The 16514-nt window shown below is 38.5% G+C and overlaps 1 protein-coding gene across 2 annotated transcripts in view; it reads right to left on the bottom strand.

Annotated features, from left to right (window-relative positions):
- TRPC1 (transient receptor potential cation channel subfamily C member 1) overlaps positions 1-16514 on the bottom strand; it is a 69435-nt gene that overhangs the window by 18037 nt on the left and 34884 nt on the right. The window contains exons 4-6 of one of the 2 annotated variants that reach the window (XM_087818058.1): positions 13842-13973; positions 10996-11191; positions 5598-5934 (exon numbers count right to left, since the gene is read on the bottom strand). The exons of the other annotated variant lie outside the window; for it this stretch is intronic. Of the exons in view, the coding sequence (XP_087674184.1) occupies positions 5598-5934; positions 10996-11191; positions 13842-13973 (665 nt within the window). The remainder of the gene's footprint in view (positions 1-5597; positions 5935-10995; positions 11192-13841; positions 13974-16514) is intronic. 2 annotated transcript variants of the gene reach the window in all.

The following is a 16514-nucleotide window of genomic DNA, read 5'->3' as shown; positions in this document are numbered from 1 at the left end:
AGACACAGACAGCAATGTGGTGATGGCTAGAGGGAGGGAAGGCGGGGGCTGGATGGAAGTGGGCACAGGGGGTAAAAATGGGGGCATCTTTAATAGTGTCAACAATAAAGGTCAAGATTTAAGTGAAATGATACCACTAATATTCTTTGCATTGACCACCACAGTTTCCTTTTTCCCCACCTTAACTTTTATAATTTAATCCTACCTTTCCTGGAGGGCTAAGGAAACGAACAGGAAACAAATGTAGGAAAGTCAGCTGCGGCGGAGTCAAAGCCGCCGTGCAGAGCGCGCGGGGAAACAGAAGCAGCGCCCCAGACAAGCAGGCGGCGCTGCAGGCTGGCACAGTGCGCGGGGAGCCAGTGCTGGGGCGGCCGGGCACCCCGGCAGGGGTCGCCGGGCCTGGTGCTTTAAACGGGAGCTGAGCTGAGAAGAGCAAAATAACTCCAGGAGTTTTACTGCCTCACATTTCACTGCTCTACTGAGGCGGAAGATGGCTAGAAAAGTAATCATATTGTGTGTGTGTGTGTGTGTAACAATGTTATTGAAACTGGGCCACTGTGATTAAAAAGGAGGAGCCATATTTTCACCATGATTATGAAATTCAGTGATAGCACATTTATATCATCTGAAGAGTGGTATGATTCTGAATTCAATGAGTTTTTACTCACTGCTAGGAAATATAACTAATTCGATTCTTATACAGACTTCGGTAAACTGAATCTTATTTATAAAACAAAGAAAATGTTATTTCTTCTCACTGCCATTTAAACAACAGGCTATAAATAAATAATATAAAATTTCCTTTCTTTATGACTAAGGTATATACAACAATCTCTCAGAAATAGTTTAAATAGAGAAAGAGTTTCTCAGAGATTCCTTTCAGCCCAGTATTTTTCAACCTACTCAAAAATATACACAAATTTCACACTGAAAAGATCTATAACAATGCAATTTGGAACTATATATGATAAAGTAAAATTATTTCCTAAGTTAAAACATATCATTTTAGAAAAAACAGCAGAAACACAGAAAACAGAAAATATTAAAAGAAATTAATCTTTGACCTAAATTTCAGATGTGTATTATTTTTATGTACCTAATTTTAGTTTAAAATAGCTTTTCTTTTTCAATTACAGCTGCCATAAAATATTTTATTAGTTTCAGTTGTACACATAGTGATTAGACACTTCTATAACTTAGGAAATGATTCCCCTGGTGAGTCTAGAAGCCACCTGGCACCACACATAGTTATTACAATATCACTGACCATATTCCCTATATTGTACTTTATATCCCCATGACTATTTTTGTAACTGGAAATTTGCATATCTTAATCCCTTCCCCCTTTTTACCCAGCCCCGCAAACCCCTTCCCACCCAGCAACCATCAGAATGTTCTATCTATGAGTATTCTTCTGCCTTGCCTGTACATTTATGTTTTCTTTCCACATGAAAGTAAAATCATACGACACTTGTCTTTCTCTGTCCATCCTACCACACCCAGCACAACATCCTCCAGGTTCATCTGTTAGTGCAAGTGGTAATATTTCACTCCATTTATGGCTGAGTCATATTGCACTGTACACATGTACCACCTCTTCTTTATGCACTTGCCCATCGGACACCTATGTCGCTTCCATATCTTAGCTATCATAAACAGTGCTACAATGAACGTAAAGATGCATATATCTTTTCAAAGTGGAATTGCTGGGTCCTTCTTTGTCTCTTGTTATAGCTTTTGTTTTAAAGTCTATTTTGTCTAAGAGAAGTTTTACTCCCCAGCATTTTTGGTTTCCATTTGCATGAAATATCTTTTTCCATCTCTTCACAATCAATCTTTGTGTGTCTTAAGATCTGAAGTAGGTCTCTAGTAGCAGTATATATATGGGTATTATTCTCTTATTCATTCAGTAACTCTATGTTTTTGATTGCAGCATTTAATCCATTTACATTTAAAGTAATTGTTGGTAGGTATGTAGTTATTGCCATTTCATTATTAATATTTTTTATCTTTTCTTTCTTCTCCTTAAAGAAGGTCCTTCAACATTTCATGTAATACTGTTTGGTGATGAACTCCTTTAGCTCTTTCCTATCTGGGAAGCTATTTATCTCTCCTTCAATTCTAAATGATAGCTTTGTTGGGTAGAGTAAATCTTGGTTGTTAGGTCCTTGCTTTTTACCACTTTGAATATTTTTTGCGACTCCCTTCTGGCCTGCAAAGTTTCTGTTGAGAAATCAGCGGACTGTCTTATGGGAGCTCCCTTGTAGGTAACTAACTGCTTTTCTCTTGCTGCTTTTAAGATTCTTGGTTTTTAACCTTTTGCATTTTAATTATGTGTCATGGGATGGGTTTCTTTGGGTTCATCTTGTGTGGGATCTCTGTGCTTCCTGGACCTGTATGTCTATTTCTTTCACCACAATGAGAGTTTTCTGTCATTATTTATTCAAATAGGTTTTCTACTCTTTTCTCTCTTTCTTCTCCTTCTGGTACCCCTACTATGTGGATACTAGTATGCATAATGTAGTCCCAGAGACCCCTTAAACTATCCTCATTTTTTTTTTTTTTTGCTGTTCTGATTGGGTGGCTTATGCAACCTTGTCTTCCAAATCACTGATTCAATCCTCTGCTTCATTTAATCTACTGTTGATTCCCTGTAATGTATTCATCATTTGACTGACTCTTTTTATGTTTTCTATCTCCATTTTATTGTTGAAGTTCTTGCCGAGTTCATCTATTCTTCTCCCAAGTTCATTGAACATCCTTATAACCAGTATTTTACACTCTGCATCTAGTAGGTTGCTTATCTCCATTTTGTTTAGTTCTTTTTTAAGAGTTTTCTTCTGTTCTTTCATTTGGGACGTTTCTTTGTCTCCTCATTTTGGCTGCCACCCTGTGTTTGTTTTTATGCATTAGGTAGAGCTAGTATGTCTCCTGGTCTCAGTAGAGTGGCCTAATGTAGTAGGTGCTCTGTAAGGCCAAGTGGTGCAGTCTCCCTGATCACCTGAGTCAGTTGCTCCAAGTTTGTCCCTTCTGTGGGCTTTGTGAGTCTTGATTGCTGTTGGCAATGTCAATGGGAGGGACTGACCCTCAGACTGATTGTGAGGGCTGGTCATGACTACAGTGGAGGAACTGTTGTGCAGGGGCAGGACCTACATAGCAGGATTCACTTTAGTGAGGCTCTGGTGCCTGGAAAGTCTGCCTTTTCTGTGCAGTTTGTACAGATGGTTGGGTGGTGCTCTGGTGTAGTCTGAGGCTGGCCACCACATGTGCTGGTTCTGGGGCCTCTTGGGAGAGTTTCTGGTGCTGGACAAGGTCAGCTGCTGCCTGTGACCTCCCTGGAGCCACCTGGTATAAGCTCCAAAGTTATCTGCAGATGGTAGCCACTTGTGCTGGGCTTGGAGGTGCCTGATAGAGGTTAAACTGTGAACCAAGGCTGGCTGCCATTAGTGCCAGGGTTGAAGCTACTTAGCAAGAGGTACAGGGTATGTTGAGGCCAGATGCTGTTGCTTGAGTTTTATGAGCCTTTGAGAGTTTACGGAAGTCTGAAGCATGAGCCAAGACAGGCGATGGAAAAGCCACTGGAAGAGGCTTGGGTGGGCACACAAGTTGGGTGGGGCAGGATCCTAGGGAATCATTAGGGCAGGGTGAACAGTATTAGCCAGGTTGACTGAGATTCAGATATGGAGCCTGTCTGCATCTGCAACCAAGTAGGGGGAGGATTTAGTAAACAGTTGCTTCTGCCAGCACTTCTATCTGGGAGTAAGCTACCCCTCCAGCTCTCACCCTGAAGCCAGACAATTCAGTTCCCCCTAGTATGTCCCTGGCTGCTGCCCCAGAATTGGAGTTCAGAGCCAGTGAGTCTGTCAGCAAGTTAAGCCCCTGAGTGGACCATTTAAGAGGAATGCCTGGGATTCTACCAGCCTTCCGTCTCACTCAGCCAAAATCCCTGCTGGTTTTCACAACCAGAAGTTATGAGAACTTTCCTTCCCAGTACTCAAGCCCTTGGATACAGATCATGGTGTGGGCTGGGACCCTTCTCTCCTTAGGGGAAACCTCTACTCCTCAGGGGGAACTTCCTCAGCCTCCTGATTCTCAACCACCAGAGTGAGTATGGAAGCAGCCTATATCGAGTCTCCACCCCTCCTACGGGTCTTGATGTGTCTTCTGTATATCCTTAGTTATAGGAGTTCTGTTCCGCTAGACTTCAGGTGACTCTCAATGATGGTTATTATGTAGTTTAGTTGGAGTTTTGCTTTGGTTGTGGGAGCAGGTGAACACATGGTATACCTAACTCTGCCATCTGACCAAAAGTCTGTTTTATCTATCTGATTTTAAGCATTAATGTACCATGGATTGAACACTGCTAAAAGTAAAAAACTGATGGAAATCAAGTTACTTGAAATTAACTAATTTCCAAATAAAAAAACCAAATATGCAAATTATATTTTTAAATTTTTTAATCCTCACCCAAGGATATTTTTTCCATTGATTTTTTTTAGAGAGTGGGAGGGAGGGAAGGAGACAGACAGACATCGAGAGACACTGAATGGGTGCCTCCTGCACGAGCCTCAACCAGGCTTGGGATTGAATCTACAACTGAGGTATGTGCCCTTGAATGGGAATCGAACCACATGTGACCCTTTAGTCTGCAGGCCGATGCCCTAACCACTGAGCCAAACTGGCCAGGGCAAAAGTAAACATTGTACTTTAACTATTCTCAAATTATTTAATAACTGAAACAATAAAAAACATTAATCAATCAGTGCTTTACACCATAGAAAAGACTAAATTTCAATATTTTTACTCTATAGCAAATGAAAGATAAGTCGGAAATGCTGAGGTTAAAAACAAGGTTGAAGATCCAGAGAGAAAAAAGGGAGAAGTCATTAAAAGTCTATAAACAGACAATTTGATTATACCTCAGCTCCTTACCTCCCACCCCCATCAAAAAAAGGGCAAGGGGAGCAGAAGGTCATTTAAAATATTCACTATACAACATAATACTTATAAAAACCAATTTTCACATAAGAAAATGTCATATGTATCTATATCTATACATACATATATCTATATATATTTAAAACTGTAATTTCTAAAGGATATAGCTATCAATACAAAGAATTGATTTTTAGAGTGAGTCATCAGGAAAATGTAACTACAAAAGTTCATAGGTTCTTAAAAGGAAAAATAATGATATAATAAAACAAAATACTTAACTCTTCAGATGCAACTAAGTATAAAACATATTATACTTCAAAATACTTAATAGGTTCATACTCTTATACCAAAAAAAGCATTCATCAGCAAACTTTTTGTTTTAAGTCATAAACAATTTTAGAGACTGAGAATAGAAAAATTTCAACTTCCATGTAAGTAAGTAATATTAAATAAGAGCTGTTCCTTTATCATCAAATTCAGGACATTTATCTTTACAAAAATGTTAGTTAAGTCTTCAATGATCATGGAAGTATTCAAATTCTTGATGTGCAAACAGTGTAAAATTACAAACTGAACGCATATGTTTATAATGCCACCAAGAAAAGGAGAATTAATGGGCTTAATAAAGGCTGAACCTTTCAAATGAACCCAATACTTACCGATAATCCACAGTATAAGAAGATAGTCTATTCTTTCAAGGGCTGGTCCCATAGTGTTTTTCTTATCCTCGTTGTAGACAAGAGAGTATAGGTTTAGTAACAGCAAGAATGTGAAATATGATGCTCCATGAATAATAAATTTCATAAAAGGTGTATGAATGATTCTGCCGAACTGAGATTTAGGAGCTATCAAATAGCAAAGTGACAAAAGTGGCCAAAAGATGCCAACTGTTAACACAGTCATTATCTTCTTACAGGTGGGCTTACGTCGGTAACCTGACATCTGTCCAAACCAAACAGTGTTCAGAAATTGTTGGCAGTTAGACTGGGAGACAAACTGAAAAGGAACACACATACAAAAAAAAGTGAAGTGCAACCTGTAAATAGGATCTGATAACACCATTATTTAACTGATACTTAAAGTGTTAATAATAGCTTAAAATGAATTTTATACAGTCCACATAGATTTTTTTTCTTACATGTAATAAAGACTGTACAAGTTCAGAGCACAGACTCCGGAGCCAGATTACCTAGATTCAAATCTAGGCTCTTCCACTCATTAAATGACCTTGAGCAAGTTTTTAACCCTCAAATTCCTTATGTGTAAAATGAAGATAGTACAGTATCTACTTCATAAACTTGCTACAAGGATTAAAAGTAAAGCTCTTAAAATAGTAACTGGTTAATAGCATACACTATTATGTATTGATTATTAACTTGCCTATTCAGCTATTTTGCAACATTTAATTTATAAATACTCTTATAATAATGTTTACAAAATTTCAAAGTTAACAAGTAAAATCCATAGAAAGAGATTTCAGGCTACAAAAACTAATGATTTCAGCTACAAGAACCCAAGATGTCAAGATAACAAAGCAATTAAAGTATAAACATCATATTTATGATCCATAAAAACAACATTTAAAATGCAATCAAGATATTCTTGCCTGGCCAGGTGTGGATCCAGGAGATCGCGGTTCGATTCCTGGTCAGGGCACATGCCCGGGTTGTGGGCTCCATCAATGACTCTCTCATCATTGATGTTTCTCTCTCTCTCCCCCCCCTCCCTTCCTCTCTCTGAAATCAATAAAGATATATTTTAAAAAAAGATACTCTTTCATCTGCTTAGAACTGAATTCCATGTGAGAAGGAAAAATATTCCCAAATAAGAAGAAAATTCAAGTACAGAAAGTAATTTACCTAAGTTTATGAAGCTTTTTAGTTTGCAAATTCCAGAAGCAGTATTTTCCCAATATAATGCTCACTTAGGGATTCTGATAACTCTTCATACAGTGATGTGATCAGGTTTGAAATGAACAAAGTAAAGCACAACTGATCATATCATCATTCAGATATCTAAATAATATTTAGTCAATCTTCTCTTTCAAAATGATTTATCCTGATATAATTTATAGGATGTAACACCGTATTAAAAAAAAGTTTGTTGTTGTTTATTGTGCTTATCAAGAAATTTCCTACTATACTATAGTTTTTTTGGCACTTAGGTCTTACTTCATTCTTTATTCTTCTGCTCAGATTCAGGTATTCTTAGAGAATCTTAATTCATCTCAAGATGAAATACTGGAGAGAGAAACAGCTTTTTCTCCCACCAATTACCCAACTTAGTAACATCCCAAACTTATTGGTTCACCCTTCCCCAAATATCAAAGTAATCTCAGGACTGATTGCTGTCCTTGCCATCCCTCTATATAATGATGATTTAATTAACAGTAATGTTAAGCATGTAATTGGGAGAACAAAATTTCAATTGGAAATGTTGTAAGTCTGTGGTGGATTTTAAATGCTTTGATACTCCTCTGTTCAAGTGGTGAGCTATTAATGTTCCCTACCCTTCAACAAGCTTGGATTGCTTTTTTAAAAACCTGAATATTCATTTATTCATTTATTTTGTTAATACTCACTGAGGATATATTTGCATTGATTTTTAGAGAGTAGGGATGGAGGGGGAGACAGAGAAAGAGAGAAACGTCGATGTGAGAGAGAGAGAGACATATCAATTGGTTGCCTCCCACACTCCCCCTGACTGGAAATCGAACCCGCGACCCTTTGGTGCATGGGCAGACGCTCTAACTGAGCACACCAGCTAGGGCTGTGATGGCTTTCACCAGGAGATTCTGGAAGAAATGATGCTATGTGACTTCTGAAGGTAGGTCATAAAAGGTCATGTAGCTTCCACTTTGAAGAACACTTGCTCTTGGAGCCATCAACTGCCATGCATAACGCTCCCTGCCTTGAAGCCACCCTGCTGTGAGGAAGCCCGTATATGGTGGCACTCCATGAGCCCTCAGGATTCTCCACCACCACGGCCACGCCCCTCCACAGTGCCAGGTCTCAGGAGGCCACGCTATGGACCCACCCGCCTGAGCACCAGCCCACTCAGAGCTCCCTGTCTGAGTCCTCAGCTGCTACGCAGGCACCAGACCTAAGTGACAAAGCCTCCAGGTGGCTGTAGCCCAGTCACTAGAGCTATCTCCAGGTGAGGCCCTCCACACAGTGAAGCAGAGACATAGCATCTTTGCCATGTCCTTTCCTAATTCCTGACCTGGAGGATCCAAAAGCATTATGAGATGATTAGGAAACTTGTAAAATGGTTATGAAATGCTGTTTTATGCCACTAAGTATCAGGGTAGTTTGTTATTCAGGATGAATCACCTGAATAATGTTTACCAACTATTTGGAAAAATATTATCTCCTTTAATCATATTTTGAAATCTAGTTTATAAAGCTATCTTACATTTTCACTCATCTTTAAAATTATAGAGCATCCTCTTTCAACTAAAAATATTACAATTTCTTTAAAAAGCACGGAAGCATTTATTACAGGTAAACTGAACATAATTTTAATCACATACAACCAGAGATAACTGAAATCATTGAGAGATTATGCTCAACCCTGAGTAACAGGAAGCATCCAGAGTCTGCATGAAACGGCAAAGTGCTGACTCTCCATGGAAGGACCGGCTCAGAGCAGCCCCTGCACGGCACGGCACACTAACCGCGCACCACGTAGCTGTCACACTGGGATCTGAATCACAGTCAGCAGTAGTATCAACAGGACAACTAGTCAAATTAGACCTGATACAAATGCAATCTAGAGACGAGTGCGTAGCCTTCACAAAACAGTCTCAACCCTGAGAGTCTACATCTGTTGCCACCATATGGTCGGCACCTACGGCGTGCAGGAAAATCCAACCTATGCTGGATCGTTAATGCTGAATTCTGAGCAACTGTAAAGCTTACACCTGGCATCAATGGAAGTCAAGCAGTCGATGGTGGTCTTTCTTGGCTGGCAGGGCAAACGCTGAGGAAAATGAACTAAAAGCAAATGTACACAAAAGCTCTATGCTTCTGTCTGTCTCCTTTACACAAGTGGCTTCAAATCATCTAATCCTATTTCATTTCTGCATTCATGTTTCATGTAAGTTAGGCCATGGTGATTTCTAACACCAAACCACAGAGGCAACAGACTGTGGAAAATGTACTTCACAACATTCCTCACATTGCTGTAACAGTCAGAAAGGGTCATGTCCACTCTAGATTTTATTGTCCTGTCACAGGTATTCTCTTCTTAATCAAAGTTCACAGTCCAAATCCCAGCCAAAAGCAATGACAAAAAGCAAAGGACAACAGATGAAAATAATTCACATGGGACCCTACAATGAATTTTTCGTACTTACAAATATATGGCAATGTCGAGTGTATTTGGAAAATTAAAAACACGTATTGCAAGAAAACGGAGTAAGGCTTTGCAGGCCAAAGAAAAGGCCTTTCCTCTTAGATCAGAATATGTATGTGGGGGTGAGGCACGTTCATTCAATACGTGCCACAGGAGCCCAGTTGGAAAAATGAACACATCCCCAAGTATCATTTTTCAATGTTCCTTTCCTTACAGAACAATTGCAAAATTACATAAAAGTTGCTTTTCCCTTTCTTTCACCTTCTTTAGAACGAAACATTTGGTATCTTGTGTGTGCTCAGGGATATGTCATTAGAAGACTGCCTCCTAGTTTTTCTTCCCTAACCAGGATAACCTTGGCTCTGCCCACTTCTTTGACATTCTTTCCCCAATCACTGAAGTTGATTTTACATCTTGTTATCTCTCTAGTCTATCATTTTCTAAAATTTTATGTCTATTTTAAGTTGTAAAACAAAAGTAAAAAAATTAACCTAAGATCTAGTCAATAATATCTAGTCAAAATGTGTATTAGAAGATTACATTAGGGTTTCTAGGCTGTTTCTACTCATAGGCACTAACTAGCATTGTATTTCCTTTTGAAACCACATACGCATTCTACTGACTTATAATCTTATAGCTACACTGATTCAAATTCTTCTACTTAATTTTCCCCCCTATAAGTGTTCTACCTTAATCAAGAAACTTGGAATATTAAAAATATATATATAGGATTTGAAGCCAGAGATCTGGATACGTAATATATTATCTAGGGAATCTTAAAGTAAACATCTTAAAATTCCTGTATCAAACTACTGTGAGGCTCAAATTTTCAACCAAGATAAAAAAAATAATTCTGTTCCCAGCATCAAAGGTCCTGTATTTTGCTTTCTACCATTATCTATTTCAGGCCCCATTTTTATATTAAAAATAAATTTGATAAACAAGTTTTATTCCAACCTCTATGTTGACGATGATAATTATGGGTCTTAGAAGCAATACCTGTAAAGTACCATTTATCAATACTCCATACTGTCAACTGGATATCACTGTCTACATATAAAATGTTTAGTAAATTATACCTAAAATGAAATTTAAAATGCATACCTTCCTTCTTCAAGTTCCTGAATCATGTGTATATATGTGTATGGGGAGAGGAATAGGTATTTCCCTTAATAGGAAGGGAGGAGGGCAGAGGAGCCAGATTCAACTTAGTTATCTTATCATGTGCCTCTCCACCTCTGGTTTCACAATGAGCTAACAAGATTCAGGAAACATAATCTCAAATACTTCATTTTTAAACAGAAAAACACTATTACTATAAAAAGGACTATTATAACCAGATCAATAAAAAAAACTATGACAAACAAAACACAAGATGGTAACTTCATTATGAGGTCATGATACAAGATCTTACCTGGGTAGCTACTATTTTGCAAAAACATTAAATTAATATACATATTATTATAATTAAAATTGTTAAAAATAATAGCAAATACCCCTGACTACTTGCTTGCTTAACTATATATCCTTAATTAATTCTTAAACCTAAGCTCACACAGATTCAGTAACTTTTCCAAGGACACGCATTTTTATGAAGCAGAACTAGGATTTCAGCCTCTATTTCTGCCCCAAAGCCTTTCCTCGGACCCACTAAACTACTGTGGAGGAAACAAGTTAAATACATCACAGAAACCCTCATACCTCCTTTTGGTTATATTTGATAGCAAGTTTTAGACGACTTAAATTCATTCTTTCTTCTAATAATCCCCGTTTGTCAAGAGGCTCATCACTAGATGTATGGTTTAGAATAACCTCCAATTCGCGTGAATTCCGGGCTTGTGCAAGCAAATCTTTAGCAAACATTTTACATTGGCGGGCTAGCTCCTCATAATCATTCCTGTAAAATGCAATGGTTGGTTGGTTATTAGAAATGTCACTTCCACTTTCTAACTAAGCTATTTCATTAGAAAACATTTTCTTGGGAATATTTTAATTCTGATAATGGTACACCAAATGGGCAGTCATTATGTGCCGACCGCCAAAGGAACCTACTGTGCCTTAATTCTCCACAGTTTTGGGGAAAACTGAAACACAGTTATGTTCCTGGTGTTCACACAATGTTTCCATATATACATGTACATATATATACTGATAGTCCTAGAAATTCTGATAGTTGTCAACCAGTTCTTCACTTAACTCATTTGCCCTTATCCTCTATAAGTTTGGTATAAAATGTCCTTTTATATGACTTAGCTAAACAATAATAAAAAATAAATAAAATTTAAAAAACCCCCCAAAACAATGATAATAATATATTAATGCTAACCAATAAACATTATTATATAGTTTTCAACGAAACATTTTCTCAATAACAGTCCATAACATGTTTATGCTACTTCTGATATTAAAATAGTATTTTGGTTAATTTCTAAAGTGCTCATTTAAAAATACTCAAGTTAGAAAGAAAGATACTGAAACATGTCTAGTAAAGAATTCTCTTCCAGAATCACATTTCCTTGAAATTTAGGACTTAACTGCTTGTTAAAGACAAGCCTAAATCAACTCGTGAGGAACTAAGAAGTCTTAGAACATTTTAAAAAAATATATCAATTACACTAAACTTATATCTGAGTAAAATAATTTAAGAATAAAGTTAGAAATATTATGAATCAATTGAACATCAGGAAATTATTTTTTTTCCTTTTTCTTTCTTTAAGGGAAATAGGAGGACTTCCCATTGATTAATATCTCTATAAATCGAGTCTTCCATAAACTGGCTGCATAAAATTATAATGAAAAAAATTCAAAACTCTTAGGGGCTAACATTTTTCTCATCCATTCTTTGCATTTACTATGTAGCCAAAATACCTAAGAATAAACAGTTGGATTTCTTTTACAACTGAATTAGTGCCTGCTTCTTAGTCTAGGAATCTAATTGCAGATGGGAGCATCCACCTAAAGTGGGTAGTTTTACAAAGATAGCTCACCTTTAGATAAAGATTGCAAAACCAATAGATTCAAAGGTAAAATTAATATGCTTTATAAATCTAATTTGCTTACGTTCTACCAGGTTACTGGAAGACTAGTAAGTGGCTGTACAGTTTAGATAGAAATATAACAGACTCGACGCAAGGAGTCCTGTTCTAGTTACAACTCTGCTCCTAGTTAGATGTTAGTATCAGTGAAACATCTAACCTATATAGATGACATTCTCTGCCCTTAAAAATAAGGGGTCATAGAAATGGATTCTACGATCACTTCAAAATCTACCTTTATTAGTCTATGATTATAATATAATCATAGTAGTTCTAAATCCTTCGTGAGAAGAATTGAATGAATTCTATTTTATATGATAACTCAGAACTCCAATTATCAGATTATAATAGAAAGTTCTTCATACATAAAAGGAATAATTTATTAATAGTCTCATGTGCTAATAAAATTAAAAGTAGCAACAAATTACATTTTAAGCATGTCTTATATGTTCATCCAAGTATATACTTTATGTCATTTCAAGTTGAAATAAATTTTAATTTATCCAAATTAAAATATAGTAGTTCCAAACTTGAAAACTTATAAACGGGTATTTTTAAAGAGTTTCTAGAACTCAGAGCTATCAAGAATACATTATGTATTGCTATAAAGGTAAAAAAAAATGGCAAGCTTCATTTTGCCCTTCCAGTAAGTAGAAGTTTGAATTTCCCAATAGTATCAAATCCCTGGAGGAGAGCAGGGTAAGACGTGGGGCTCCGCCATCGGCTGGATGTGACAACAAAGGCGGGACTGGCAAGGGATCTCGACCACTTCTCCATTCTTCGGAGGGCATCAGGGATGCCATAACTTAGGGGAAAGTCTCAAAGCTTTCCCTCAAGTTTACTAAAGGTGGTTTTCTAAAAAAAGTTTTTTAAGTGTCTATCAGTAGTTTAATAGGCTGCTTTTTCCAAAGCCTCCCCGAACTTAGCTCTTAAAGGAGAGACGATAGCAGCGGTTCTTTGGGTATACAAAGTGCCAGGACTGCAGGCACCTCTTCATTCCAGAGACATGCCTCCGTGCTCTGCTTCTCTCAACAGAAGCTCTCAATGAACAGTGAAAACGGAGGCTTCTCCGTGTGGAACCTCCCTGACATACAGAAAGCAGTCCACATGCTTCTAAAAGTTACGAAGAATCACACTCCGAGGCCGGTTACGGAATGTGGGATGAGGGGAGGCAGGTCAGGGAACAGTTGTGCGTGATTCTGTTCTTGCTTAAGGCTACCGCTACCACTGCCACTGCTCTGCACACGGCCCTAGGACGCCCTGGGCATGCTGAACAAAGCAGGCTTCAGGGTGGTGCAAGAGGGGCAGAGAGCAGATGGGGAAGTGACCTAAATTACACCAGGGTCCATTCCCCTGAGGGAAGGAAACCCTGGGCAGGTGGCAGCAAGGTCTGGTCATCTTGGATCAAATGTAAATATATATTTTAATTTGGCCTAAGAAAAAACTCAGGTTGAAAATATTCTAAAAAAAAAAAGAGAGAAAGATATAATTTATAATTTCCATTCATCCCACCTGAATTCCACCTCCACAAGGCTTAGTTCTTTTAAATCAGCACTAAGTTCAAATGCTCTCAGAATTGGATCCTCCTCTGTTAACATTATTAGAGCTGGACTGGCCAAACAACGATATATATCAAGACGAAACCTGCGATAAAATTTTATTCCATAATGTAAAAGAAAATTATTATATATGATTAGTATTTTTAATTCACAATTTTCATAAATTTAAAATTATAATATTATAAAATCAAAAGAACATAAAACAAATATACTTATTACAAGATATTTTGCATAAAAAGAAAAAGACTTTTAGAATATTTTGGTATAAATACAGAGAAATTTTCTATTCCTGAATCCAACTTTATTTTAAATGAAATATGCTAATCAATAATACATTTTGATTATTAAATTCTTCCTTCTCCAATAATAAAGACTACTTTAATGTGCTAAATATATGTAACACGAGTCACTCAACTAGATTTTTAAAAGATGTTTCAGATCTTAAGAATGAAATCATGTATGTATGCATAATCTAGCTACTAGATTACTTCCTTTACCTTCTGTAAACTAATTAATGTTCATATTCAATATCTAAATAGGAACCAAACCAGAAAAATTTTGCTATAATTCTTTCACTTATAAATATATAATTCTTACTTTGTAATTTGGCAGATGTTATATAATGCATATGTTTCTTTTAAATATAAATTTAATACATGCTTGCTATTTTTAAGAAAAAAAGTCATTTAGAAACTAGAGAGTATGGGGAAACTGTACTTTCTGCTCAATTCCATTGAACCTAAAAGTACTCTAAAAATACAGTCCATTAATAATTAAAAAACCATCCACCAAAGAAATCACAAGAGAAACTGGAAAATATCTTAAAGACGCTTACATTAGAAAGGAATCAAAATCTAAAATCAATAAGCTAAATTTTTAACTTAAGTTAGAAAAAGCACAAATCAGAAGATGGCAACAGAGTAGGTGGCAGTTACATTCGCCTCCTACCAGCCCTGAATTGTAATTACAACTAAAGCATAGAGCAATCAATCTGAATAACCAACTGAAGACCAGCTGAACAGTCTTATAATAAGGATTTACAGAAGAAGCCACATCGAGACTGGTAGGAAGGGCAGAGACTTGAAAAGGGCTGGCCCTGCTCCCATGTAGGTGCTAGGAATCTGGAGGGATATCAGCTGCAAAGGTCCACCCTGAGAAAGGTGGGGTCTCAACCCCACACCAGGCTCTCCAGCGCAGAGCACCAGAGTCATGATGAGGAGCCCACGTAACATCTGGCTGTGAAAATCAGCAGGGATTCTGTCTACCAGGGAAAGATGGGATTCTGATAGGAATTCCAGGCTCCTCTTCAAGGGTCAGCACACAGAATCTGTTCACAGCCATTCACTCTGGGCTCCAGCAGAGGGACTGTGGGTTGGAGCAGGCTTGAATCTTGAAAACACAGACTTGGGCTGTGTAGCTCTTGGAAGAGAGCTGAAAGGACAGCCACCAGGGTCTCTGTGCTGAGTTCCTCACCTGTGCTGCCCACAGACGCCATCTTTCCTGGGGCTAACACTTCCCTCTAATCTGCACTGGCCAAGGGGGACTTGTACAACTTCCACCTCCTGGGCCCCTGCTACCCAGCCAACCTCAAGCCCTAAGAAAATATCTGCTGCCTAAGCTTGTGGTATAGACTTTCTTGAAGGAATGTTGAGAACAAACTCAAGGAGAATCAGAGACACAGTTGTGTGGCTCTGGGACAAAAACTATTTCCCGTCCCGCTTACCACAGGCAAGCCCGCACTGCCCCACACCCTGAGGCCATAGTAACCCATGGCTCACACCCTGTTCCCATAGCCAAGCACCAGCCTGGAGTAGTGGCTCTCCTGCAGCCAGAGTAGTGGCTTTCTTACCCCCACAGGAGATTCACTGGCCCCATCAGGGGAGAACCATTCGCTCCACCCTCCTGACTCTTGGAGACGCCACTCTGCTAAGCATGTGCTCCACAGTACTGTTAGCCTGCTGTGGACAGCCTGGTCCCCAGGTGTAGAAGACTCTCCAGTAGATCCGGATAGACTCAGGAAAGAACTGAGTTGTTTGGCTCTTGGGCAAGGCCATTTTTTCTTGGGTAGGCCATTTGTCCCCTGCTCATACCAGAATAGCATCACTATTAATGATGTTCTCCCTTCACACGGCCAAGCCTTTGTCTGTGTAGGCGTGATGAACATTGCTGGCCAAACCCTGATGAATCCCCGAGACTCACCCCTGCGACAAAGGACTGTGGGCACATAGCTGGTGGCAGCCCACCTGGGTGTACCCTGAGACTGTTTCTCTGTGGCTTCAGGCCCAGCACTGATACCAAGATGAATCTGTATCAATCTGGTGAACATCACTTTCCCCTACCTGGTGATTGACTGAAAGCTTCCCTTTCAAGAAACTCATGTACCACCCGAAGCTCTTTCAGTAACTGAGCCTAATAGGCAGCTAACAGGTGAGGGAAGAATGCAGGGAGCCTTGGGCCTTTTGCTGACCTGCCCCCAGTTCGGTGCCTGTGGAAATCGGTCTTATTGCACAGCTAGGCCCCTGCCACGCATACTCAGGCCCAGCAGAGGCAGTTGCAAACTGTGCATCACTTTGTATCTCCAAAAAGGTAGCTCAGGGCCAGTTACCAGCAGTGCCTAACATCTACT

Source organism: Miniopterus natalensis, chromosome 6 (genome assembly GCF_054644295.1).
Source record: "Miniopterus natalensis isolate mMinNat1 chromosome 6, mMinNat1.hap1, whole genome shotgun sequence".
Taxonomy (NCBI): domain Eukaryota; kingdom Metazoa; phylum Chordata; class Mammalia; order Chiroptera; family Miniopteridae; genus Miniopterus; species Miniopterus natalensis.
The sequence above is the reverse complement of the archived record's forward strand: the minus strand, read 5'-3'. Positions and strand labels throughout refer to the sequence as shown.